At 47.4% G+C, this 27,695-nt stretch overlaps 3 protein-coding genes across 4 annotated transcripts in view; 2 read left to right on the plus strand and 1 right to left on the minus strand.

The window, feature by feature from the left end:
* map3k2 (mitogen-activated protein kinase kinase kinase 2) overlaps positions 1-27,695 on the plus strand; it is a 316,607-nt gene that overhangs the window by 273,784 nt on the left and 15,128 nt on the right. The window lies entirely within an intron of this gene.
* Positions 1-27,695, minus strand: part of caskb (calcium/calmodulin-dependent serine protein kinase b) — a 59,928-nt gene that overhangs the window by 12,296 nt on the left and 19,937 nt on the right. The window contains exons 6-21 of one of the 2 annotated variants that reach the window (XM_080758449.1): positions 19,257-19,359; positions 18,570-18,748; positions 18,061-18,183; positions 17,470-17,553; positions 16,919-17,018; positions 10,690-10,811; positions 10,353-10,430; positions 9,353-9,433; positions 6,966-7,154; positions 6,297-6,375; positions 5,252-5,337; positions 4,930-4,998; positions 4,658-4,726; positions 4,167-4,202; positions 2,836-2,874; positions 424-620 (exon numbers count right to left, since the gene is read on the minus strand). In XM_080758449.1, the coding sequence (XP_080614575.1) occupies positions 424-620; positions 2,836-2,874; positions 4,167-4,202; positions 4,658-4,726; positions 4,930-4,998; positions 5,252-5,337; positions 6,297-6,375; positions 6,966-7,154; positions 9,353-9,433; positions 10,353-10,430; positions 10,690-10,811; positions 16,919-17,018; positions 17,470-17,553; positions 18,061-18,183; positions 18,570-18,748; positions 19,257-19,359 (1,634 nt within the window). The remainder of the gene's footprint in view (positions 1-423; positions 621-2,835; positions 2,875-4,166; positions 4,203-4,657; positions 4,727-4,929; positions 4,999-5,251; positions 5,338-6,296; positions 6,376-6,965; positions 7,155-9,352; positions 9,434-10,352; positions 10,431-10,689; positions 10,812-16,918; positions 17,019-17,469; positions 17,554-18,060; positions 18,184-18,569; positions 18,749-19,256; positions 19,360-27,695) is intronic. The other variant, XM_080758450.1, reaches the window with a different exon arrangement.
* Positions 22,562-26,823, plus strand: gpr34a (G protein-coupled receptor 34a; the record flags this gene model as incomplete). Its single annotated transcript, XM_080758122.1, has 5 exons — positions 22,562-22,926; positions 24,621-25,073; positions 25,613-25,790; positions 26,273-26,336; positions 26,600-26,823. 5 exons carry the CDS (start codon positions 22,562-22,564, stop codon positions 26,821-26,823), a joined length of 1,284 nt encoding a protein of 427 aa, XP_080614248.1.

A 27,695-nucleotide genomic window follows, 5' to 3' on the forward strand; every position in this document is an offset into this window, starting at 1 on the left:
GAGGAAAGCAGATCGACACTGACGACCCACACAAACTACTAGAGGAAAGCAGATCGACACTGACGACCCACACAAACTACTAGAGGAAAGCAGATCGACACTGACGACCCAAACAAACTACTAGAGGAAAGCAGATCGACACTGACGACCCACACAAACTACTAGAGGAAAGCAGATCGACACTGACGACCCACACAAACTACTAGAGGAAAGCAGATCGACACTGACGACCCACACAAACTACTAGAGGAAAGCAGATCGACACTGACGACCCAAACAAACTACTAGAGGAAAGCAGATCGACACTGACGACCCACACAAACTACTAGAGGAAAGCAGATCGACACTGACGACCCACACAAACTACTAGAGGAAAGCAGATCGACACTGACGACCCACACAAACTACTAGAGGAAAGCGCACCACTCTTGCAGCTCCGGCGACGGGATGAGTCCCGCCGTGCCGTTCTTGGTGTTCTCCAGCTTGCCCTGCCACCAGTTGTGGTCGTCCTTGGAGATGATCTGGATGATGTCGCCCACCCGGAAGCCGATGCCCGCCTCCTTACACGGGATGAGGTCGTCCTTCACCGGGTCGTACTCGAACTGAGCACGCACGTAGATCTGACAAAACAACAACAAGCAAGGTTAGCATGTGGAGAGAAAGAGACAAAGGCGGTGAGTGAGAGAGAGAGACATTTAATAGACACACGCACTGAGAGAGAGATCGACAGACAGACAGACAGACAAGTCGGGCGATTACGCAGACACAGGGACAGTGTGAGAGGATGTGATTGGTCGAGCTGTGCACGTGAGGACACTGCTGATTGGTCAAGCTGTGCACATGAGGACACCCGCTGATTGGTCGAGCTGTGGGCGTGGAGGGTCATTCCTACTATTCCGGTGCCATTTCAGCCTAGTAACTTTTTCAAAAGAAAATATATTTTTACAGGACTTTTAAAATCTGAAAGAGGGCATGTTCAGCTGTCAGAAAAAAACCCATATTTGTCCAGCTTAATACATTATTCAAATTTTCCATATACACTGTAACAGGGGGGGGGGGGGGGGGGGGGGATACATTTTGGACATGGATTTGCATCAGCAGGGACAAAATTGATTCCAAGATTTTAAGCAATACAAATTGATTTATCACAATTAATAACATTTGGTCAGAAGCATTAGAACTACACTATATAATAAGAATTTAAATTTGAGATATTCTTTGAATTTGATTAGATTATTATTATTTGTAACTGAAGCTGAATAACGGGAGACATTATGGTTTCATACCTCTAATCAAATCAAAGGGATTAGTTTATATTACAAAGATTTTTTCTATGGTAGAAAAACTTTACTAGTATAAGATAAGCTTTTTGGAATTAGTGTTTTAGCTTATGTTATGCTGTATTGTGACGTGGGGACACAAATGGCACCGAATAGCCTGGACACAGCTGTGAGCAGCTGCTTGATGACCCTGCCTGGACACAGCTGCTCCTCCAGGACCTCAGAGTGGACGACTACAGCAGCGGGAGGGGGGGGGGGGGGGGGGTCAGAAGCAAACTAACAGAGGCGGAGCAAAAAGGGGGGTGTTTGCCGGGGACCAATCGAAAGGCAAGGATAACAGCGACGGACAAAGAGAGACCAGACAGAATCTGAGAAAGCGCTGCACCACGTACTTCACTGGTTGCGGCGGTGGCATCCATTTTGCTGGTGGCTTTATACAAACAAACGTACCCCCAGTTTGAAATGCATTAGGCTACGGACTCAGGTTTGATTGCCCCATTTGTACAGTCTAGAGGCCAATTTATGCTTGGAGTGACAATAAGTGTCATATGTTGTGAGACATGATGACTCATGACATTCTGACGTTTTAAGGGCCTTGCAAACGTGAAGCGAGGAACGCAGGCGTTGCCTGGATCAACACAGGTCTCCTCCAGGTCTGTTGAAGAGGGCCTGGATCAACACAGGTCTCCTCCAGGTCTGTTGAAGAGGGGCGCAACAACGCAAGCGTAAAAAAAAGCGAAACAGAATCCAGGTCTGGTGGGCACGTAACGAGCACACACACAACACGCACGCACTCACGTAAATACCCTTGCGTTGTCGCACCGCGACTTCTCCGCGCAAAAACGCAGGTCTCATTGTAAATGAACTATAGGCGCGTTTTATCGCTCCCCATTTGCAAGGCCCTTTAAGCATCATCTGCAACTCGCCTACACAACAGGGTTGAGACAAAACGTAAACAAGGAAGTGGATGTAGTCTCATATACAGTTCGTCTAACCTCTCGTAGTCTCGCATAGGCAGACAACTATTCCAAAATCTCCGAATGCTATATATATAGCAGTGGTTCCCAAACCGTTTCACGTCAAGGACCCCCGGTTTGACCCATAAGAGAAGATTGTCATGGTTCTAGCAGTGATTTTCATTTCAAGGACCCCCGGTTTGACCAGAATTTGGCTACGGTCCCCCATTTCAATCTCTGTGACCCCAATGTATGTAAAATCAAAGTTAATTGAACTCTGAGAGTGTACAAAACCCAGCCTAGGCTACAGTCCACCGCTGGTAATATTTTTGTCACTTTCGTCGCAAGGCGCATCTGTCGACACTTGCTCACTCAAAGCAAAAAAATGGGCCTTCAGAGTTACGGACCCTTACGGACCCGTAAGGGTCCCAGTTCGGTTCCATGTGTACCCTGAGTTACAGCACCATGGAGGGTCCGTTTGGTTGTGTTTTGCGTCCATCCCGTAGAACCAGAAATGGACGCCGCGCTTTGCTAGCTGGCAGCAGGGAGGAGCTGGGGTCTACTTCTAGGAGGGTCCACTCACAGACATCTTATCTTACCTTGATGGACAATTTGTCCTTGACAGCAGATCTGGCGATCTATGGGGGTTAAGAGCATCACACACACACACACACTCTTACACACATGATCATGCGGTAGATAACGTTGGTGGATAATATGAGATCTATGACCCTCTAGAGATGAGATCTATGTTTTACGCATAATATGTGGGGGAGTGTGTGTCGGTCTGCGTGTCGGCCGCTCATCCCAAGCACTGGAACTATAACAATAACGATATCGTTCACGATCGCTAAAATCCTTTTTTTGGGGGGGGGGGGGGAAACGGCCGTTGCTAGGCATTGCCTTGCTCAGCCCCTCCCGACCTGTTTCACGCACGCACCCATGACTAGTTTACGGCCAGACAAAATCCCCTATTTTCTCTGAATCTACACTGCCTCCACGCAGATTGATCAGAACGCAGTCTCTTTATTCTGAAAGACTCCAGAAGTGTTAAAAAATATATATTTTCTTTTCAATAATTAGTACTTTTTACCATCAATTGATGCTTAACTCTTTTTGACATGGCGGCAAGACTAACTGTTCAAGAGAGGAGAAAAACTATTTTTTTTTAATCCAAAATAAGTTAATAGCACAGACTCTTCACATACTAGAGCATGTCTGAAATAAATGTAGCTGTAAATATGAAATAAATGCTTAAACATGTAGCTAGGTGTAATGTTAGAGACCACAGAAGTGAACCTTTCAAGCCTGGTTTCCCAACTCTCTGTTTTCTGCAAGACATTACTCTATATAAGCCATATCTCCAAAACTGGTGGGTCAAACTGAACAACCAATATGTCAATTTGAAGCTATGCGGCTATATCTTGCGCCACCCCTTAACCCTTATCCCTAAACTTATTTGCAATTTTTTACTATTATAAAAATAGTTCAAATAACCGATGTACAAGCTCACAATAGTAAAAAAGGGCAAATAAGTTTAGGGATAAGGGATAAGGGTGGCGCACGACGAGTCCAAGATTCCCTGCTTTCATATGACATGAAAAGAGAAAGAAAAATCGCTCTGTGTTTATTTCTGGCACACAGTTTATGATGCCGTCTAAGATTCCCCTAGCCTATGGGAAATGCAATACAAAAATAATAACGCTGTGGGCGATAGCGCCTCCTAGCGGCGGTGATGACAGACTCTATATTGCGTTGAGGATTGTACTGTGTCTAATCTCGGCCTATCCCTGGACTCTGGAAGTGTCAGGTGGTGAAGAGACAAAGGAGGTGTGTGTGCATGCGTGTGTTAGGCAAGCAGAGACTGATGGAATATGAGGTGGAGGAGGATTGAGAGTGATTGTGAGGAGGAGGAGGAAGACAAGCCCACCTGTCGACCTTTGGGCTGGATGGTTGACGGCAAGTCCTGAACACAAACACAAGGGCAAGCATTTAGTTCACAGACACAGGCTTCCTAATGGCCTCAGTCACACATTCCAAACAGATATAGAATGTGTGTTCCGTCTCTGCTCTGGGGGGTGAGAGGGGGGGGGGGGGAAGCAGCTTGTAATTCATTTTCAATTGGAGTCACACATGGTTCTGACGAAACAGGCTGTTTCGCCAAAACCATGTGAAGCCCATTGAAAATGAATTGCGAGCTGCTCTGCCCCCCCCCCCTCTCCCCCCCAGAGCAGAGACAGAACATGCGCTCTGTCACTGCTTCGACAGTGTGAGTGAAGCCTGAAACTACAAGGAGACGACTGACAACGACCAGTGCCAGTGATCAGTATATAAATGACGTGCTATTGCCAAAACAGGCCACACGTATACATAATAATGAGTGTGTGCTTGTGCACGCACACGCGTGCATGTGATTCCTACCAGGATGGAGCTTGTGACGCTGGTGTGTCCATTGGCAGGCGACTGTTGGTTCAAGTCTGGTGACTCTTTCTGCAGGCACACGCACACGCACACGCACACGCACACGCACACACACACACACACACACACACACACACACACACACACACACACACACACACACACACAGTGAAGAACATGAGTTGCGTATTATGTCTCACCAGTGTGTGTGTGTGTGTGTGTGTGTGTGTGTGTGTGTGTGTGTGTGTGTGTGTGTGTGTGTGATACCGTACCTCACATGACATAGACTGGGAGCGGTAGCTGGGTACAATCTTAAAGGTGATGCTACCTCTCATTTCTCTCTGTGGGGACAGAAAAACAAGCATTAGGTACAGCGCTATACTGGCATTTTAGTGCAAGGGTTCTCAACCTTGCTCAAATTATTAAAAAAAAAAAAGGGGAAAAAAGTTTTTACCAGCTGCAAGCTGGTCAATATTAGCAATATCTGCTACTGGTTGCCAAGCCTGCATATTTCCAGCCTAACGTGGATTCATTCACAGTTGCTTGTTGGTTAATTCGGTCTAACCGGATGCAATACGTGATTGGTGGACCTACCAGCATCTTCTGGAGCTGTTCTACCGTCTGATTGGCTACGCTGATGCCGTTGATTTCCCTGATCTCGTCTCCGACGTGCAGCGTGCCTGGAGAGAGAGAGAGAGAGAGAGAGAGAGAGAGAGAGAGAGAGAGAGAGAGAGAGAGAGAGAGAAATGTTTTCTGTAATAGTGGGGAAAGCTTTGGCTGAAAACAGCCATATTGGATACTGTGTCTATTCGAAAATAGCTCAGTTGTTATTTCTTTAGAAGAAAACCAAATGTTTTGACAAACAAAACAAAATCACTTAGGCTATAATATGCCTTAAAACATTATACTTTTGCCCTCTATAACTAAAATTAAAAAATTAAAACCTTAAATATTTCATTCAAAACATAAAGAATCTTTCAGTAAATAGGGACTGCTCCTGTCGCAACTTGCTCCATCCCTAGTCGCAAGTTAATGATGTCATATGTCCATATGGTCTAGCGGCAGCCCTATGGAATGTTTGGAATGCATATGCTAATAAAAACAACTTAATACTTCCTAAAGATAATATGAGCATCAAAGCAATATTTTCAATACTTTTTATTAGCACGTGCATTCCATATATAGTCAATAGGGCTGGACCACACATGGACATATGACATATCATCAACTTGCGACGGGAGCAGTTCTCTAGTTAATGTATTTATGAGATAAATTAAACATTGAAGGTGTTTTTATATATTTCTATATTAGTATACTGTTTTAAGGCATATTTGTCTTATTAGCCAGGGGTCCTTTCAACACCTCCATTAATGAGCTGCCCGAGTTAATTCATTTTAGAACACGTTTTTAAATCAGTTTTAAGTCATCCATCGGACAGAATGGGATATGAGACGCGTTTTGATGACGTCATCGCGAAAATGCAGAATTTGCCGGAGGAACAAGCCGTGCGCTGAGCGGACTGTTGTTGTGAACATTTGGCACAACAGTGGCATGGTGCAGTGGCTGTTCAAAGGTAACTCTATACCTTTGTGCATGTGTATGTGCGTGCGTGGCGTGCGTGCGTGGCGTGTGTGCGTACCTTGCCGATGGATCATTCCACCGTGCATGATTCGGGCCACAATGCAGTGGTTGAGCTCGTTCATTTTCAGGGTGATTCCCTGCCAGGAGACATGGAGGGAGACACAATGACTGACGAGTGCAAGGGAGTCTATACCAAAGACTCGCCATGTTGACATGGTCGCTGTGACCGCGATGCGACCCATCTGTGTGCTTGTAGAGCTGCTATGTTCAAAAGATTTGTCATCCAAATTGAACCCATTTAGACCCGAGAGCAGATTCTACAAAATGTCTTCTGAATCACGACAGTTTTCTCGAAAACCTATGTTTCTATATTAGTGGTGCTCACAGTCACAGCATTATATGAAATTGACCGTGGACCCCAATCTCAAAATATGTTGTTCCAGGGAAGGGACCCACCCAGAAGCAAAGATTTGAGTTAAAAACATTCACTCTGAAAGAATATACTATTCAAAGATTTGAACCACATTTGAAAGGTTTTTCTAAAAATAGCAGATCTACAAGCTGTGTGTGTGTATGTGTGTGTGTGTACGTGCGTGCACGACTAAGACTAAAGACTAAAAAATAAGCTTTTTCAGAAGATTAATAAGGACTAAGGCTAAATGGTGTGTTATTCAAAAGACTAAATCAAAAACATTGTGACAAAATGGTGCGCGGCCGCGTGTCTGACCATGGGCTCGTCCGTGTTCTTCTGGAACTGGACCAGGCGCACGCGCGTGACGTTCTCCAGGTCCATGTCGGCGCCCGTGCTCTCGGGGGAGTCTCCGTTCAGGTAGGGCGAGGTGGGCGGCGGGGTGACCCGCAGGGCCTCGTCGCTGTACACCTCGTGGGCCACCACGTCGTGGGTCTGCAGCAGCGCCTGGAGGAGGAGGAGGAGGAGGGGGAGGAGGAGGAGGGGGAGGAGGAGGAGGAGGAGGAGGAGGAGGAGGAGGAGGAGGAGGAGGAGGAGGAGGAGGAGGAGGAGGAGGAGGAGGAGGGGGAGGAGGAGGAGGAGGGGGAGGGGGAGGAGGAGGAGGAGGAGGAGGAGGAGGAGGAGGAGGAGGAGGAGGAGGAGGGGGAGGGGGAGGAGGAGGAGGAGGAGGAGGGGGAGGAGGAGGGGGAGGAGGAGGGGGAGGAGGGGGAGGAGGAGGAGGAGGAGCGGGAGGGGGAGGAGGAGGAGGAGGAGGAGGGGGAGGAGGAGGGGGAGGAGGAGGGGGAGGAGGGGGAGGAGGAGGGGGAGGAGGAGGAGGGGGAGGAGGAGGAGGAGGAGCGGGAGGAGGAGGAGGAGGAGGAGGAGGAGGAGGAGGAGGAGGAGGAGGAGGAGGAGGAGGAGGAGGAGGAGGAGGAGGAGGAGGAGGAGGAGGAGGAGGAGGGGGAGGAGGAGGAGCGGGAGGAGGAGGGGGAGGAGGAGGAGGAGGGGGAGGAGGAGGAGGAGGAGGAGGAGGAGGAGGAGGGGGAGGAGGAGGAGGAGGGGGAGGGGGAGGAGGAGGAGGAGGAGGAGGAGGAGGAGGAGGAGGAGGAGGAGGAGGGGGAGGAGGAGGAGGGGGAGGAGGAGGAGGAGGAGGAGGAGGAGGAGGAGGAGGAGGAGGAGGAGGAGGAGGAGGAGGAGGAGGAGGAGGGGGAGGGGGAGGAGGAGGAGGAGGAGGAGGGGGAGGGGGAGGAGGAGGAGGAGGGGGAGGAGGAGGAGGGGGAGGAGGAGGAGGAGGAGGAGGAGGAGGAGGAGGAGGAGGAGGAGGAGGAGGAGGAGGAGGAGGAGGAGGAGGGGGAGGGGGAGGAGGAGGAGGAGGAGGAGGGGGAGGGGGAGGAGGAGGAGGAGGAGGAGGGGGAGGAGGAGGGGGAGGAGGAGGGGGAGGAGGGGGAGGAGGAGGGGGAGGAGGAGGAGGGGGAGGAGGAGGAGGAGGAGGAGGAGGAGGAGGAGGAGGAGGAGGAGGAGGAGGAGGAGGAGGAGGAGGAGGAGGGGGAGGGGGAGGAGGAGGAGGAGGAGGAGGGGGAGGGGGAGGAGGAGGAGGAGGAGGAGGGGGAGGAGGAGGGGGAGGAGGAGGGGGAGGAGGGGGAGGAGGAGGGGGAGGAGGAGGAGGGGGAGGAGGAGGAGGAGGAGCGGGAGGAGGAGGAGGAGGAGGAGGAGGAGGAGGAGGAGGAGGAGGAGGAGGAGGAGGAGGAGGAGGAGGAGGAGGAGGAGGAGGAGGGGGAGGAGGAGGAGCGGGAGGAGGAGGGGGAGGAGGAGGAGGAGGGGGAGGAGGAGGAGGAGGAGGAGGAGGAGGAGGAGGGGGAGGAGGAGGAGGAGGGGGAGGGGGAGGAGGAGGAGGAGGAGGAGGAGGAGGAGGAGGAGGAGGAGGAGGAGGAGGAGGGGGAGGAGGAGGAGGGGGAGGAGGAGGAGGAGGAGGAGGGGGAGGAGGAGGGGGAGGAGGAGGAGGAGGAGGAGGAGGAGGAGGAGGAGGAGGAGGAGGAGGAGGGGGAGGGGGAGGAGGAGGAGGAGGAGGAGGGGGAGGGGGAGGAGGAGGAGGAGGAGGGGGAGGAGGAGGAGGAGGAGGAGGGGGAAAGGAGACGTGAGGACCAACGTGCGATCCATGAAGACCAGTGGGGCCATTTTGGAACTGAGACCTGATTCTACGAAATGTCTGTAAAATCACGACTATTCTAGTCCCACGGTCGGCTGAAACGCTGAGCCCTATTGGTCAGAGCTGACAATGCATTTATGACGAGGAAACCCCCCCCCCCCCCCCCCCGTGCAGCTCGGGTTTAACATTGAGAGCACACAAAATGCGGAAGTGTAGACGGTTCTTCCGGGTGCTTCAAAGCGCCACTGAGCAACTTCCATTGAAATGAATAGAAGGGGCCGGGGGCAGTCCGCCCTCTATCCTTTATAGCGCTATGGTCACCACGCCACCAAGGTGGGACATCTGCCCACATGCTGGCCGCTGCCCTTCCGCCTTGTTTCTTCCCTTCATTAAAGGGGACGTAATAGATTTGTGTCGTTTACGAGTTAAAAAATGTATACCCAAGTACATCTGCCTTAAAACGCTGACGCGCTCCCAAACAGTGAGTGCTTATGTGTGCATCATGTGCGTTGAAACCCACCATGAAGTGTGGCTGTGTGAGGATCCTTCGCAGTTCCTTGGCTTCCATGTTTTCAGGGTAGCACGAGATGGTCTCCAGCACCTACACGGAAGCAGTGTTGATTTTGACAGCAAGTCTTGATTTTAGTTTCATAGTCATATAGGCTCTTATAATAGTTTAGTTTTAGTCACATTTTAGTCACCTGGAATGTTTTAGTGTTAGTCTGGTTTTAGTCCACCCAAATATCATAAGACTTTAGTCGACAAAATCTACAGTTGATTTAGTCGACTAAAATGTATTTTGGCGGGCCTTGATGCCGCCGTAATGGCTGATTTTACACTTGCTGAACGTACCATAAGAGAGATCAAAAATAACAATTCTACATCCTCTAATTGTGTAGACTTTAACAATAATTTAACTCCTGGGAGCGTAAAATGTTTCATTTAATTTGAAACAGTATGATGACCTCGACTCGTTATCAGTGGTTTTCATATCAAGGCCCATGATTTATTCTTCATTTGAGCCACGGACCACCATTTGATGACATTTAGCATCACAGACACCATAAAGGTACGAATATTTAGTCGTCGTTGGAAAAGATTTGATCCACAATTCCATGCTGTATTGATGTTTAATAGGAGACCACAGGCAAACGTCAATCAAAATAAAATAAAATAAAAACTACAATCTCTCTAAATATGTAGACTTTAACAATAATCTTAACTCTTTAAACCGGGTCCATTTGGTTTCATTTCACGCTCTCAAGAGGTAAAGATCTAATAAGGGTCCTGGAACCCCCTCAACAAGGACCCCTGGTGGTCCCCGGACCACTGGTTGAAAACCACCGGTTTAAGGCGAGATGCGTATCACCTAAAAATGGAGTGTGAATGGGCCTTTACCCTCATGGGGACCACCTGGAACGCCCTCACGGTCCACTGGCTGGAAACCATGACTGCCCCTGTATGAGTAAACATGGTGTATTTGCGCTGCGTACAGACTATAAAGTGTGATGGTGTGTCACCTCTTTGGCTCTCTGCACGCCGTCACTCGGAGGGTTCCTGATCTGCGGTGACGAGCGCGTGTTGATCTTGTCGTAGAGCTGCGGCCATACACAGACAATACAATATTACACAGGTGTGTACCAGGTGTGTACAAGGTGTGTACAAGGTGTGTACCAGGTGTGTACTAGGTGTGTACAAGGTGTGTACCAGGTGTGTACAAGGTGTGTACCAGGTGTGTACACGGTGTGTACAAGGTGTGTACTAGGTCATGTGTACCAGGTGTGTAATAGGTGTGTACTAGGTGTGTACCAGGTGTGTACCAGGTGTGTACCAGGTGGGTACCAGGTGTGTACTCACGTCCAGCAGTGTGTGCAGGTGCTGGTCCTGGAACACACTGTGCAGGAAGTCCATGTCCTTCTCACTGCAGTCTGTCAGCGCGTGGATCTCCTCAAGGCTGTCCAGCACCTGAGACACTGCCCCTACGCACACACACACGCACGCACGCGCGCACACACACACACACACACACACACACGCACACACACACACACACACACACACACACACACACACACACACACACACACACACACACACACACACACACACACACACACACACACACACGCACACACACGCACACATACACATACTCTGGTTATACCTAAATTCATACGAAATAAAGCATACACACAGAAAGATACAAGAACGCTGCACACGTACAATGAGTACGACACATGTCGGCAATACAACTGCACTTCAGCGCCATCCGGTGGTCATTAAAAAGCACTCAACCCCAGTAGAGTATAGTACTACTAAAATGTAGCTCTGTAAAATGTGTACTTTGACAGTTTTCTGAAAATGTGTTTATGAAAAATGTTTCAATCTGTGGTTTTCAAACTCTTTCATGTCAAGGACCCCAAATATTATATGTAATTGGCCGCCGAACCCCCATCTGAAAACATGTTGTTCCCCTGTCAGATGGATACAGACGTTTTTGTACCCATTCTGGTGTGGGCCGGGGGCTCTCTCCAGTTGTGTAGTTACCTTGCCATGGTGTAAGAAATCAAGAATAATTGCTAAAAAATAGATAATTAAAAGATATGCTCCTCATTGGCTTACGTTGTCCAGTTTTAGCCTGTAAAACGATGGCAAACCAAGCTGATTCTGTCAGCAAACCTGGTACTGTTTTGCTACTTTGACGTTCCGGATCCTTATCCAGTCCATTTCAAGAAACATAGGTCCTCCTAATTACGCTTTTAGGAGAAGCATCTCTGATGCTGATCAAACAGAAAACATATTTTCATACACTCACATGACTATTCATAGTCTTGGGTCTTGGTTGGCTCACCAGACGGTTGAGTTAACAGCCCGGGCCTAATTCGCCATTTTTATACTAACTTTAAGACATACATGGTTTCAGTCGGACAACCCGTGACGTCACCCATTTGGATCACGTAACCATAAAAAAAAAACGCTGACGCTCGATTCTCAGGGCTTCTGGGAAATCGAGGCACAATGGTGCATAATGGCCGCATCCATCTTGCTCTGTTCTCTGTCGTTGTTTCGGATCGCGGCGGTGGAATGTTTTTCGACGGCTCTGTGTCTCATGGCCATGGGTGGGCTGTGTGGACAGTTCACCATCGCTCTGTGTCTCATGGGTGGGCTGTGTGGACAGTTCACCATCGCTCTGTGTCTCATGGGTGGGCTGTGTGGACAGTTCACCATCGCTCTGTGTCTCATGGGTGGGCCGTGTGGACAGTTCACCATCGCTCTGTGTCTCATGGGTGGGCTGTGTGGACAGTTCACCATCGCTCTGTGTCTCATGGGTGGGCTGTGAATATGCCAGTCAAACCACCGATCCGACACAGGGATAATGACACTATGGCAGGTAAATAAAATGTTGGGGCATGTGGCAGTTTGCTTTGGAGTTGCCCAAACTGCAAGTGCACCTTTGAGTGAGGAGTCTCGTCTGTTATAAACACAACACGAGATACATAGCTAGATAGCTATAAACACGAGATCACAACACTGGTATCGGTATTCGGAAAACGTGTATCAGGACATCCCTAGTAATATCATACTAGGGATATTGCATTACCAGGCATGTTGTTTTGTTTCTTTTGGTGTTTTAAGCAAGGTCTGTAGGTCTGCTATTTTTTTAAAGTCGTGAACATGTGGCGCAAATCTTTGAATATATATTTCAGAGCGAATTTTTTTAAACTAAAATATTGGCTTCTGGGGGGTCCTTGGAACTATATGTTTTGAGATGGAGGTCCGTGGCCCAATAGAGATAATTCTGGGGGTCCTTCACATGAAAAAGGTTGAGCACCACTGACATAGAAACATGGGTTTTTCAGACCGCAGTCCAAAATTGATTAATATAAGGTAAGGTGACCGAACGTGTTGTGTGGAGGAAGTGTCTATAGCGACTTGCTAACATGGCCTACATACAGGTCATTGACCCCGCCACACGCCACATGTCTGTGGTGGAGGAGTTATTTTTTATAAAGCTAAAAACAGAACGTATTGACGGAGCACTTTCTCCATTCATGTTACAGCTTGACCACAAGGGACAAAGCAGCAGTACTAGGGGTACGGTGTTGATTTTGACAGCAATTTTTGTGCGGCATTTCAGTTGTCTGAAATGTTTTAACGTTAGTCTCGTTTAAGTCAACTAAATACAGTATCATAAGATTTTAGACGTATTTGGTATCGTAATGGACAGATAGTCTAGTTTTAATTTGTTGACGAAACTGGCAATATATCTAGTCTTAAGGCTCATACATAGTCTGGATTTTCGGTGGTGAGGTGACCACCGAACTACAACATGACGTCACGAGCCGCGGTGAAGAGCAAACCACTGTCACCGCTCCAGCCCTTCTCTCTGTTTTTACTCACCACCGCTCAACGTTATGTCAGCTCCAGTGGTCAGCTCACCACCGGAGCGATGGTCACCTCACCACCGAAAATTCAGACTATGAATAGGCCTTAACCCATTCTGACCTGAGATCAGATTCATACGAGGTTTCCACATGGACACACACTGGTCTGATTAACCCATTCTGACCTGAGATCAGATTTTAAAAATGTCAGTCGTTGTTTGATTTTTCAAAAATAGCAGACCTACAAGCTCGTAGCGCGCCACTCGGTGGCGCGCTATGAGCTTGTAGATCTGCTATTTTTCAATAGCTAAAGCATAACATAGTGCTAACACCAAAATGGGTGCCCGGCCAGAATGGGTTAAGTCATCTTAGCTACATTTTTATTACGGTTTTATTTCGCGTTCGTCTGTGAAAAAAAATAGCTGACGAGCATTTGTCGTCATAGTTTTAATCCACACTGTAGTAGTACTATACGATTACAATTCATATTTATTACGATAATAAATCAGCCTGCTTTCTGGATATTGTGGCAGATCTACAAGCTCACAACGCATGACCATGAGACTTGCTGTGAGGTTGTAGATCTGCTATTTGTTTCTTTTGCGTAACAACAGGCTTGTTGTACATTGAAGCAGTTATTTGCAAAACATATTTTATGTACTGTATCGTTGAATAGTGAAGATATCCGATCTACAAGCTCACACCGGCTCACATCGCATGGCGTTGTGCGCTTTCAGATCTGACATTTTCACTACTTCTCTGTGACACTCTTGAAGTAGGGCATTCATTTACGTCAGTGGTTTTCAACCAGTGGTCCTTGGGGGGGGGTTCCAGGTGGTCCCCGGCTACTGTAAATTATGGAGAGTTGGTAACCAAATGAACCCTTAAAGCAGGGGTTCCCAAACTATTACATGTGAAGGACCCCCAAATTGACCCCCGTTAGAAAAGATATGCCATAAAGATATGGCTTAAATGCGGAACACATAATGCGCTTTGATGTGAAAAGGGTTGAAAACCACTGAGTTACGCAATTCTTCTTAAGAAGGGAGATATAGGAGGCTTCTGTCGGACAGCAGTGTGGTTTGTGGCGCCGCATGGGAAGTGAAAGTCTGTGGCTGGAGACGGGGGAAGTGGTCCTATTGGTGCAATCTCAGCGTTCTGTTTTAGCCAATCAGTGGCGTCTATAAACAGACCGCTTGTTTGCCGATCGCCACACTTCCTCAATGTTCTGTTTGCGCTCTGTTTTGCATTACAAAACTACTGTACTTAGTTGAAAAGGGAGTCCCCCAAGGATCTACACTATAGGCCTCACCTATTTTCTTTTTTAAACTAGAGGTTAGCACCGGTCTGGCCGGAAAACAATGACCCCGAGCCCCGAACCGAGCAGAGTCCCAAATGTTGACTTGTCCCTCTGGCACGGGACGGATTGGTTTTCTATTGCCACAGGTCAGACGAACCGAAATGGATGGACGCGCGAGGAAATAAAAATATATTATAAACAAAACCTCTTACTCCGGTTAGGTAGTACTTTTCTTTTTCCGTTTTGTTTTGGTCCCCCCTGTTTGGTTTTAGACTCCCCGAGTTGGAATAAAAATATGAATATAATGATACTGAATCTATTCATATAGCACCTTTCCAAACAAAGTGATTTATATATGCAGTGTGTAGCAAATCTGGAGGAGTAATATAAAAACATGTGTTTTTCAAAAAACAGGCCATTCAGAAAAATTTGGCATCGACCGGGTTAACGGTGCCAGAGATTAGCTGTGCACAGACGGACAGACGCCTTCGGCCTGGTGGAGACAACTAAATATGCTAGACAAAATATGTATGTGTTTGACATAGAGGGCTGGATTTTGAAGGTGCGTTTTACCATGTGGTAATACATAAATTGGCCTCGCTCTGCGCACAATCGTATTATGAAAGCCTTATCGTCCCGTGTTGAACGCACACACATATGGAATACGACGTTGCTGAATATTTTAGCATCGTGGGAGTGTCCATATGTTAATTATTTTCGCTTTGCGCAATTTGCTATTAAGCCCCTTGACCTGCGCATAACGATTAGACGTGGGTCTAGGCACCTCATAAACGCAAAAAGACGAAAAAGCACTGTTTGATTTTACACGAGCGGCTCTGGGACGCTGCTGGAGTGTTGCCAAGTCTGTTTATTATAAGCGGCTTCTTTTTCTGTAAAGTTGCTTGTAAATATTGGTAGTTGTGGTTGCTTTTCTTGTTTCTAAAGGTTTCTCCTAATGTTGTTTAAACCAGTGATCCTCACACAGCACATTCCCATGTCAAGGATCCCCAGATGAATGCATTTGCCCAACTAAGGACGGCTAATACAAAAATGTAATTAAAATTTTACTTTTGAAAATAGCAGATCTACCAGCTCACAATGAATCACATTCATTCATTAAAACTATGAACTCTGACTGCAGGCGGATATATAATGATCATTATAACAATGTGCAAGAAAATATTTAAAAAGATGGAATATTTGTGGACAATCAAAATATGTTTTTAATTTTAATGTGGTGTCATTAAAATTAATCTGGATATAGCAGACTCACTATCTAGAAAATAAAAACATGGCACTTCATTTAAAATAGGTTACAGACCCCTGTTATATGTGCTTATTTTGGGATTATTTTTATAGACCTATTTACTTGTTTCTTTGAGACATGGCAACAGCGTCTTTTTATTGCGTCATTTTATTAAAATGTTGAGATTAGAAACGGCCATAATTCTTTCATTTCTCAACCTTAAAAAAAAACAAAAACATATCCATAATCATTGGGAAGTTTGCTTTCATACTCTGTATCACACTCGATTCAAGTCTTCTTCAATAAAATGCTACGAGCGAAGACCATACCATCACGGGACCATACGGCATCACGGGCATACGCACCAGGCATTCAACTCATTACTCATTTCAAATATAATATAATTATAATTTAAATTAAAATATAATTTTACTGGTGTTTCTCAATAGAAACAACTTATTTTGAGGCATAAAGGTGACAGCATGCAGTGCAATAGGAATAATTAACCCAAATGTGACAAAGTCATATGTCATGTCTTGGTGCCAGCCTGAAGAAATGTAATAATAACGATCCCCAAAGTGCGCATTCCGTATGTGACATCAGCTGACTGGTAAAGAAAATAGTACGGACATGTTGATTGGGTAACTCTCAAACACGCCTTAAACACTCCCATGACTAATTCAAGGCCGTTTTGCGCACTCCACGGGGTGTCGAAAGCGCTTCTTAACATGCTTAAAATTGCAATATGACATACCTCACGCCCCCAGCTCATATTACTGTAATAGGTAAAACGCACCTTCAAAATCTAGCCCAGAGAGTCATGTCAATGTCAATCATGTAATGTTGCAACTTGCAAAACTGTTCATTACAAAGCATGGATGAAATGAAAGTTACAATTGACAAAAAATAAAAATATATATATTAATTCTTTGCCATCAGGGGGGGCACGTGCCCAGTACACCCCCCCCCCCCCCCCCCCCAAAAAAATGGCCTATGGTTGTTCCGGCCTGATGACTACAAACCAGTGACTGGCTACGACATGACATAAGTTACCATCCCGCTCCTGACCCGGATCATAAACACATTAATGTTTATTTACTCCCAGGCTATAGGCCTGGCCGTCACGAGGGGCGGGGCATGAGGGGCGGGGCTTACCTGAGGAGGTGGGGTCGTCGGAGAAGTCCGGCAGCTCCTCGGGCGGGTCTCCGTAGTAGGAGTTGAACTTGTGGCTGGAGACCGCCGCCAGCACTGCACCCTGGGAACGCACCAGTGACCTCACACTTCATTAACCCATTACTGCACCCTGGGAACGCACCAGTGACCTCACACTTCATTAACCCATTACTGCACCCTGGGAACGCACCAAAAATATGTATATATGTAGTTCCAGGGCCCCCGCCCCAAAATATTTGATTTGACCTACAAGTTCATAGCACGGCACTCGGTGCCGCGCTATGAGCTTGTAGATCTGCTATTTCTCAATAGCTAAAGCATGACATGATGCTTAAACCCCCAAAAGGGGTCCCCCCCCCCCCCGAGAATGGATTACAGGTGCTGCTGATGTTATTCCTTCATATAAACTGTGTTAAATATGATGTTATGATCGTGATCATATAGCTATAGAGTGTTTGCTCAGTAACAGTGTTAATAAAGCACAGAGCGATGAAATGTAACAGCTGCTAATGTGTCTCACTGGATAGACGTACCTTCAACTTCCTCCTGGCATTGAACTTTCGGAGCTGCTCCACCGTCTCTGGAAGATGGATCTTATACGCATACCTGTCCCTCTCCTAGACGCACGCAATATGAAAGATATGAAAGAAACACATTGGTTTCTCATGAGGAAGTGGTGTGTATGTTGTCATTATTACATGGCTTGTTTGAACGCTTGGTTCTGATTGCTCAGTCAGTCAGTCAGTCACAGAAGTCATCTGTCCATCATTTGTGAATAATGGCCGCTGGACTCAATAACAGAGTTCTCTCTAAAAAAAAAAACATTCAAATTGTTTCGCTGTTCCTTTTGGGTCAATGCATTAATTTCGTCATAAAGTAGCCGGGGATAATCGATGGGGAGCGGGTCATTATGCGAGGGATAAATTGACGGCATTGTTGATAATAAAAACCCAGACAGGATGACTACTGTAGATCCCCATTTGCCGTGAATGAGATTGTGTTGTGTTTGTTTACATGGCTGTAGAGCACCGAGTCAGTAACGATGGAAGTTGGAGATCCATGCCCCACCCGGCTATGTGTGTGTGTGTGTGTGTGTGTGTGTGTGTGTGTGTGTGTGTGTGTACCTTGAGCCAGGGATGGTTGAGGGCTTCGTAGACGGTGATCCTCTCGGCCGGGTCCAACATCAGCATGCGTCGCACCAGGTCCTTAGCACTCTCTGAGATGTGACTCCACTGGCGCGGGTTCATCTTGACACACATGCGTATACACACGCACACACACACACACACACACACACACACACACACACACACACACACACACACACACACACAGAGAGAAGGGAAAAACACACCACGCTCTCAGATGGGTGTAGGGAAAGGTTCACACGGAGCTCCAATGGCGGCCCATCTCTCCGCGGTCGTTAAGGTGGCTTTTTGTAAAACCACTGGTACTACCACTACTTGTATTCTTCCCACATTCTAGGATTAGCCAAAAAACGGAAGGGAGGGGCTTTTCAGAGTAAAATCTAGCCATGTCTGCCTGTGGCACTGCAGCGGCCTATATTTTTGAGAAGTGTGTTTAAGTGGCCGTGTGGAAGGAAAAAAAAAAAAGATTTTGGAAAATCAACTACTACCTTGTATTTCCCTTTGATGATGGCTTCAAACAGCCGCTCCTTGGTGCCGTAGAAGGGCAGGCATCCCGAGAGCAGGATGAACAGGATGACTCCGCAGCCCCACACGTCCACCGGCTTGCCGTAGGGCTCCCTCTTCACCACCTCCGGCGCCATGAAGTGAGGCGTGCCCACGCGGCCTGGTGGTGGCGTTGCGGTGTACAGGGGGGGGTGACAATGGTTATAGCGAGAACTGACTGACCGGCTTATAAAACCCATTTTGACCTGAGATCAGATTCTAAAAATGTCTTCTACATCCTGACAGTTTTCTGAAAAGGCTATGTTTCTATGTCAGTGGTTCTTCGATTTAAAAAAAATAGTAGACCTACAAGCTCGTAGCGTGCTATGAGCTTGTAGATCTGCTATTTTTCAATAGCTAAAGCATAGCATAATGCTAACACCAAAAGGGGTTCCCGCCTACAAGTCTACGAGCTTGTAGGTCTGCTATTTTTGAAAAATCGAAGAACGACTGACATAGAAACATAGCTTTTTCAGAAACCTGTCAGGATGTAGACGACATTTAATAGAATCTGATCTCAGGTCAGAATGGGTTAACATTTAATGGTGTATAACACAGGGGTTTTCAACTGATTGTGAACCAGGGACCACCACCCTGATGTAGAATGATGTAAACATGGACAAGCGTACCGCCAGCCACCAGTCCGGACTCTCCCAGTTGGATGGCCACTCCGAAGCCTCCCAGCTTCACCGGGGCTGAGTTCTCCTTGGAGGCGAGCAGCACACAGTGAGGCTGTGGACACAGACACACATACAATAATGATTTATTATTATTGATCAGAATGATTAGACCATCTATCTATGAACGCACCAAGGCCCAAAAGGGCCTCTGCCCGGGCTCTGGACAGGCCCCTAGCTGCCCATGGTCCATACATGGAGCTGGCCTGTTCTGACATCATTCCGACGTCTGCATAGACTCCATATTTGGGCATAAAAAGGGACACAGACATAATATCTGGGTGGGGCATGCATTTTCAACTTGCATCGTTCCAAGTCTATATGACTTAAACTGAGACTAACTATTATTGACAATTTTGACAATCAATACAAACTAGACTAAAATGTTATAGGAAGGGACTAGTGTACAAGAGATCCAGTATAAGTAAAAGACACAAGTCATTTTAAACTTGGTTGCATGCTGAAAATAGCAGATCTACAAGCTGCGACGCGTTTTGATCTTGGAGTGTAAAATCAGCCATTATGACGGCATCAAGGCCCGCCAAAATATATGTCAGTCAACTAAATCAACTGTAGATTTAGTAGACTAAAAATCTTATGATATTTAGTCGACTAAAACTAGACTAACACTAAAACATTTCAGATGACTAAAATAGGACTACAAATTAATTACGTTTTATTCCAAAGACTATGACTAAACTGAAATGGAAATGTACAGCCAAAATCAACACTGCGTGCGTGACTGCGTGTGTGTGTGTGTGTGTGTGTGTGTGTGTGTGTGTGTGTGTGTGTGTGTGTGTGTGTGAATTTGTGCGTGCGTGCGTGCGGCCATAATTGTTTGGTATCCTCTCATCAGTCTCTCTTGACTTCCTCTGGAAGGTGGAAGTTTAGTCATGATGGCGTGTGTGTGTGTGTGTGTGTGTGTGTGTGTGCGCGCGCAGTTTACAGCCGTGATGGATGGGGGGATAGCTGAGAGAGACAGACAGACAGACAGACAGACAGACCGGTTGTCAGATCCGGCAGTTACACACAGTTGACCACAGAGGTAGTAAGGATAGGGGGGGGATAGTGGGCTTTACAGGAAGTAGACGTTGCACAGACCGACGCAACACACACACACACACACACACACACAGCCTGACAGCTGACAGGAGCAGGGACGCAGCCAGCACACAAACACCATAGGTGAGCACAGCGCCCGCGCCGCGATGCGAACTATTTTTGGTGGCTGAGAAGCAGAGAGGGACCGGTCATCATCTCTTGACGTAAATGAGATCTTAACACATTCTGTATTTATTCCGTCTCGACTGGCTGTCCGTGATGTATTTGCTGACTAAAACTATACTACTAATGTGTCCCGTTTTCTTAGTCTTGTGCTTTTTTTGTATCTTTTTGTATTCTTCTCTGATGTTGGATGCTTCCATATTGTTGTGTGTGTGTAAAAACACATTGAGATGCCTTTTTATGCATGAAAGGTCTTGGTCAGTAACCTCATTCCACGCCGCAGAGATTCATATTTGTTTTACTAACATTTGTTTTTGTTTTCTCCTTAAATGGCATAGGTTGACTCTGCCTAGTATTGACTGGCAATCCCTCACATACGATTCTGCACAGTCGGCAAACCGCAACTGCAACCAATCGGCGCATGGCGTTTTGCTGGTGAGTTTGCGAGTTTGCCGACTTTACTTTACCTGCTGTGGACCTGCCATCATGTGGATTCATTCATTTGTTCGTTTGTTCAATAGTTAGCTCGTTTGTTCATCCATCCATCCATCAATTAATGTATTCATTCATCAATCCATCCGTTCATCCAACCATGGTTCTTTGAGGGGGGTTCCAAATGGCCCCTTAAGGGTGTGTATCTCTGAAAGTGGATGGTTCCAGTTGTACATTCTCCTTGAAATGAGTACGTTTGACAACTACTTGCATGCAGTATAATATACTGTATATGTAGATATCTTGATTTGTTTCGTGTTCTCTTTGACCGGCTTTGATTTCTTACTTCCTGTCCTCATTCTTGTGAGCTTGCAGATCTAGTATTTGCAGTGTGTGCTAAGTAATAAATGAGGATTCACTTTAAAAATTTGAGACGCAACATGAGCCATTTCTGGCCAGAATGAGAGCAAAGCCCTGCGATTTGTTCTGGCGTGGGACGGGTTAGATGTTGGTGAGCGCTGCAGAGGGACAGCAGATGGCTGGGCAATGTGTTGACCTCCGCACAATCACATCCTCCCTAGCTTCCTCTCTTCTACTGCGAAAAATGTAAACTAAAGGTGGTGGGATATTATTTTGTTAAGAAATAAGTGTTAAATAGCTCTATATGCAGATCATTGCTATAGAGTGTTTGATCAGTGACACGGGTTACTGAACAGCTCTGTAATTACACATTCGGGTTGGCTTATCTCCAATCAGAAGGGAGAACGCATATTTTTTTTAAATATATGTAGGTATGGTGTGGAAGGAATATGTTATTCCAACCAGTTCCTTTCCCCTCCGTCAGGCCCTACAGAGCTGTAGACGCCTTTGAGTCTCCTACTGGGAGACTCTGAGTCTCTTTGAGTCTCCCAGTAGGAGACTCTGGGTCTCTTTGAGTCTCCTACTGGGAGACTCTGCCGCTCATGTTGAGTCTCCTACTGGGAGACTCTGAGTCTCTTTGAGTCTCCCAGTAGGAGACTCTGGGTCTCTTTGAGTCTCCTACTGGGAGACTCTGAGTCTCTTTGAGTCTCCCAGTAGGAGACTCTGAGTCTCTTTGAGTCTCCCAGTAGGAGACTCTGAGTTTCTTTGAGTCTCCTACTGGGAGACTCTGCCGCTCATGTTGAGTCTCCTACTGGGAGACTCTGCCGCTCATGTTGAGTCTCCTACTGGGAGACTCTGCCGCTCATGTTGAGTCTCCTACTGGGAGACTCTGCCGCTCATGTTGAGTCTCCTACTGGGAGACTCTGCCGCTCATGTTGAGTCTCCTACTGGGAGACTCTGCCGCTCATGTTGAGTCTCCTACTGGGAGACTCTGCCGCTCATGTTGAGTCTCCTACTGGGAGACTCTGCCGCTCATGCCTTAGGAATGCAAAAAGATTAACAAAACAAATTCAATCTCCATGAATTCAAGGCTTCATGGGGTGTGCAATAAGACAAAAGAAATAAGTATTTTTTGGGTGAACTACCCAACATCGTACTTTATCCCATTCTGAGCCCGAAAATAAACGCGTCAAATCTCTCTCTCTCTCTCTCATCGAAGACTCATCGCTCCGAAGCCAACCATGACCGCCCCGTTCTCCCGATCTCCCTTCCCGACTCTCTGTCCTTCCTCCATCACCACCACCTGGTCCGTGTCTCTCCTCTCCACCGCTCCGTCCAACCTCTCGTCCTCGCCCTCCTCCTCTTCCCCTCCCGGCCCCAGCAGCGGAGCGCCCGGCGGTCAGGCGGGCGCGTGCTCCCTGGACGACGAGGCCCTGCGCGCGCCGCTGGCCGTCCTCTACTCGCTGATCTTCCTGTGCGGGCTGGCGGGCAACCTCCTCGCCTTGTGGGTGTTCCTCTGTCTCCAGCGCCGGCGCAACTCCGTGCACGTGCTGCTCATCAACTGTGCCGTGGCCGACCTGGTGCTGTTGGCCTGTCTGCCGTTCAGGTGAAAAGACCCTTCCTGTTCTGTCTGTACTGTTTGTCAAATGGTTTCATTTCAAGGAGTCACGGTGTTTGCTATAATGCACAGGCCATATAGGGGGTCGACACTGGGGTCTCAGAGGCACCTGGCCGTCCGTCGGGCAGGTACTGGCCATGTTCTACTTGCGCAAAGTAAATCGTCCATTATAATATTATATTTTTTTACTTTCTGGTGCTGTACGATAAAAAAAAATGTGATACCTTAGAAATGCTTCTATGATGATCATCGGTGTTCCTACACCCACACTTTCTGAAATGAACAATAAGGGCCGCCACACGGCTAGCGCTTTCAACATTATCACCCCGTGTAATCGCTTCTTTAACCTCATGCCATCTGAACAAAGATACAGAACCTTTCCATGGAAAAAGGTCTGTTTTAGTAGGAGTTTCGTTCCCTCAGCCGTCGACGACATTAAAGAAACTGCCCCGCCGATAGGATGGTTCTGTGTACAGTGTACATTTATGATAGGATGGTTCTGTATAGAGCACCGAAGTCCTGACGTAACTCGCTTATCCCTTCGATTCCCCTGGTTCGCGGAAGTAATTTCTCTATGGAGAATAACATGGGGTGATCTTAATATCGTCTACTATAAGCGTTGTGGTCCAAAAATAAACAAGCTGTCTCTGCGTTATTGTTAGGGAGGTGTCTCTGTATCGTTTGCAACAGTCAGTCACTCATATATGATACAGTCTGCTTCTAGCAAAAATCTAACTAATTCAGCAGCAGTAACATTAGCGTTTTCTCTCAGTCAGTTGATTCTTCATATCCATATGAGTGAAGCGGCCGGGGTGACATGTTTATTTTTCAAACACAGTTGTTATATGAGGCGATCTAAAATCGCCTCAATGGGGATTTCAATGCAACTAAACAAATACATGAACCTGGGGACTGACGCCCTCTACTGAAAGTGACGTCAGACTTCGGTGCTCTATACAGTGTACATTTATGATAGGATGGTTCTGTATACTGTGGGGACCTCATGGTTTTGTATTGTCTTGGTGTTTAGGTGCTCTGTGTTGTTTTTGACTGTGAAGACGAATATCCTTCGGGGCAAATAAAGATTATTATCATTACCTCAATTTCTATGCCAAATACCTACGAATATATATAATGGCTATGGGTTCATCACACGTATTATGTTATATTTTACACATGTTTTTTTTATCCATTCACGACTGAGTTATTTGTCCTGACGGAAATGGACTCCACGTGTTGATGTCACAGAGCAGTGCTCTTTGTGCTCTCTCCACTGCAGGGTGCTGTACCATGTGTTGATGTCACAGAGCAGTGCTCTTTGTGCCCTCCACCTCAGGGTGCTGTACCATGTGTTGATGTCACAGAGCAGTGCTCTTTGTGCCCTCCACTGCAGGGTGCTGTACCATGTGTTGATGTCACAGAGCAGTGCTCTTTGTGCTCTCCACTGCAGGGTGCTGTACCATGTGTTGATGTCACAGAGCAGTGCTCTTTGTGCCCTCCACTGCAGGGTGCTGTACCATGTGTTGATGTCACAGAGCAGTGCTCTTTGTGCCCTCCACTGCAGGGTGCTGTACCATGTGTTGATGTCACAGAGCAGTGCTCTTTGTGCCCTCCACTGCAGGGTGCTGTACCATGTGTTGATGTCACAGAGCAGTGCTCTTTGTGCTCTCTCTCCACTACAGGGTGCTGTACCACGCCCGGGGGAACCAGTGGGCGCTGGGTGCCGCGGCGTGCCGCCTGGTGGGCAACGTGTTCTACATGAACATGTACGTGAGCATCACGCTGCTGGGTCTGATCAGCCTGGACCGCTACGCCCGGCTGAGGGGCCACCGCGGCGGCGCCGCTGCCCGGGGAAACGCCTCCGCCTGTGCCGCCGCCATGCCCAGAGCGCGGTGGGCCTGGGTGGCGTGCGGCCTGCTGTGGGGGCTCTCGCTGGCCCTGCTGGTGCCCATGATCGCCGCCAAGGAGGGCGACGAGGTCCCGGGCAAGTGCTTCCAGTTCAAGCGGCGGCGGCACGGCGCTCGGGCCAAGGCCTACGTCAACGCGGCGCTGGTGGCGCTCTTCTGGGCCGTGTTCGCCGTGCTGGCCGTCTCGTACGGCAAGGTGGCCGCCCGCCTGCTGAGGGCCGCGCGAAGGTGACGCTCGTGTTCTGTTTTTTTTTTTGTTTCTCAGACGCCCAATATTAATGGACCACTTCGCCCACTTGTGTTCATGTTCATGTAATTGCTCCTCACTAATGTTCATGATTACAATAGCACAATGTTTTTCCTGTACTCGGTCTGTGTCTCAGAGGAGTGCTGTGGGCAGTTCAGAAACCCGTCCACCGCCAGTGACATCATCGATAGGCAGATCTTCTTTCAAAGAATATTTAGATTTTGGCTTTCCATTTCCGCACTGCAGCTTTTCAGGAATAGAAAGCCTGCCGCTTCCATTAGCTTGGATTTCCCCATCGATGATGTCACTGGTGGACACTTTTCTGAACTGCACACAGCCCTCCTAACAGTATGTGACACAGACCGAGTGTTATCTTATCATGAACAAATGGTCCTTTAAGTGTTTTAATGGGCCTCAGGTCTAAATGGCTTTAAGCTGCTCTCAGCTATCCTATACAGTTTCTTGGCGGCGCTACATTGTTCCTTCTACACTCTGCTAACGCCTGGATTGTAAATTGCAGCAAGCTGCCCAACGCCCGGCGCTACGGACGCACGGCCAGGAAGTCCTTCTTCGTCCTCTTCCTGTTCACCGTGTGCTTCGCGCCGTACCACGCCTTCCGTCCCGTCTACATCCTGACGCAGCTCAGCCCGGCGCCGCAGCCCTGCGGCTACCTGCGCGCCGTGGACCGCACCAACGAGGTCACTATATAACGCACGCCGCGCACGCTCACTGTCCATTGGCGTCGACTAAAACTGTGACGAAAAATGTCGGTCGACTACCCTTTGTCACTGATGAAAACTAAGCTATGATGACTAAAACGAAGACTAAATATGTTGACAACAAATAAAAACTAGACTAAAATGTTAGGAAGGGACTAGTGGACAAGAGAGCCGAAGTAAAAGACACAACTCATTTTACGCTTGGTTGTGAGCTTGTAGATTTTCAGTAAGTGTAAAATTGATTGATTGATTGATGAATTTATTAACAGAAGTACATTTCAAGCAGAACTTCATTACGATGCCATCAAGCTTCTAGGAACATCTTTGAATGCAGATTGTGGCCTCTAGATGTGTCACAGAGACTACATTTTTTGGAACCAAATATTATTGCTGAACATTATTGACACTGTGTTGATATTGTCTGTCTGTCTGTCTGTCTGCCTGCCTGTCTGTCTGTCTAGGTGATGCTGCTTTTCTCTGCCTTCAACAGCTGCCTGGACCCCGTCATGTACTTCCTGTTGTCAGGTAAGGCTGCAACTATTCATTATTGTCTTAGCGATTACGTCACACATACACCTGCCATATACAGTGTACATACTGTACACACACACACACACACACACACACACACACACACACACGCACACACACACACAAACTTATCCAATGGCATCGCACTAAAATAGCAAAATCGCATATGCTATTTTTGTTCTTCTTTTTTGAAAAAAATGTATGTTGACAAAAAGCCAACATGTCGATGACCCCAGGAACTTTGATGTGTTTGTCAGGCTCGGTGCGCAAGGCGGTGGTGCGCGCACTGGGCAGGCGTCTGGGCGGACCGCTGCCCTTCCTGGCCGAGGCCACGTCCAACAGCTCCACCGCCGAGTTCAGGCGGCCCTCGCACTGCGTGACTCCGCCCACGCGCAACCTAAGCCCCGCCTCCCTCATGAGCGCCGCCGACGCCAACGACAGCGTGGCGCTGAGGCTGCCTCTTTCCGCCGCCCGCCAATGACAGGGACACGGACACGTTCGCACGCGAAGAGGGGCAAAGACTGACTTTAAAAAGGCCCACTGCTGACCAGGAGTGGTGACAGGAGGACAATTTGGGGCGGACGTTTAAATGTTGTGTTGTTGCTTTTTTCCCCAAATTAGCCGTTAAAGAAGAATGCAGGACTAACCATTGTTTTACCTTAATCTGATGTTATAATGTCCAAAAGACGAGTGGTAGAGCACCATTTTCTAACACTAATTATGCTAAGGACGTGTATAGACGTCCTTTTCCGGTTATGGTAAGAAAAAACGGTTACTCCGGAATTCTTCTTAAACCCATTAAGACCTGAGGCCGGTTCTATACAAATCAGAGGTTCTTGAACATCGTTGTGCCGAGGACCCTAAAGTATAATATAATGTTTAAAACACCAAAAGGCGTTCCCGTCCTGAAGGGGTTAATATATACAGTAGGTCCCATTTGGCTGGTCCATCACTGTATTGCTGGGCTGCTGTATCCGTTAGAGACCTAATCACACTGACGACGCCACACATTTATAATATCCTAATCAGAAACATTATCTGTATATTGGTCAGGTATGTATGAGTATATTGGAAAAGGCCTCATATCGATCCATATTCCAACTTTATATTTATACATTAATGCCCTATACTTTGTCATGCTAGAGTGTAAAAAAAACAAGAAATAGCTCACTATGCCGAATATGCCATTTCACAAGCTTTCAATATGTATAGAAATCTTTTGAAGTACATTTGGCTGAAGTGGTTCGTGTATGTTTTATAACAATTATCAAAATCTTCAAACTAAAGTTTTCAAATAAATGTAGTGGAGTAAAAGAGGAAAATTTGGATCTGATATGTTGCAGAGTGGAAGTA

The sequence above is a fragment of the Protomyctophum bolini genome (genome assembly GCF_963924005.1).
Source record: "Protomyctophum bolini genome assembly, chromosome: 24".
NCBI lineage: Eukaryota > Metazoa > Chordata > Actinopteri > Myctophiformes > Myctophidae > Protomyctophum > Protomyctophum bolini.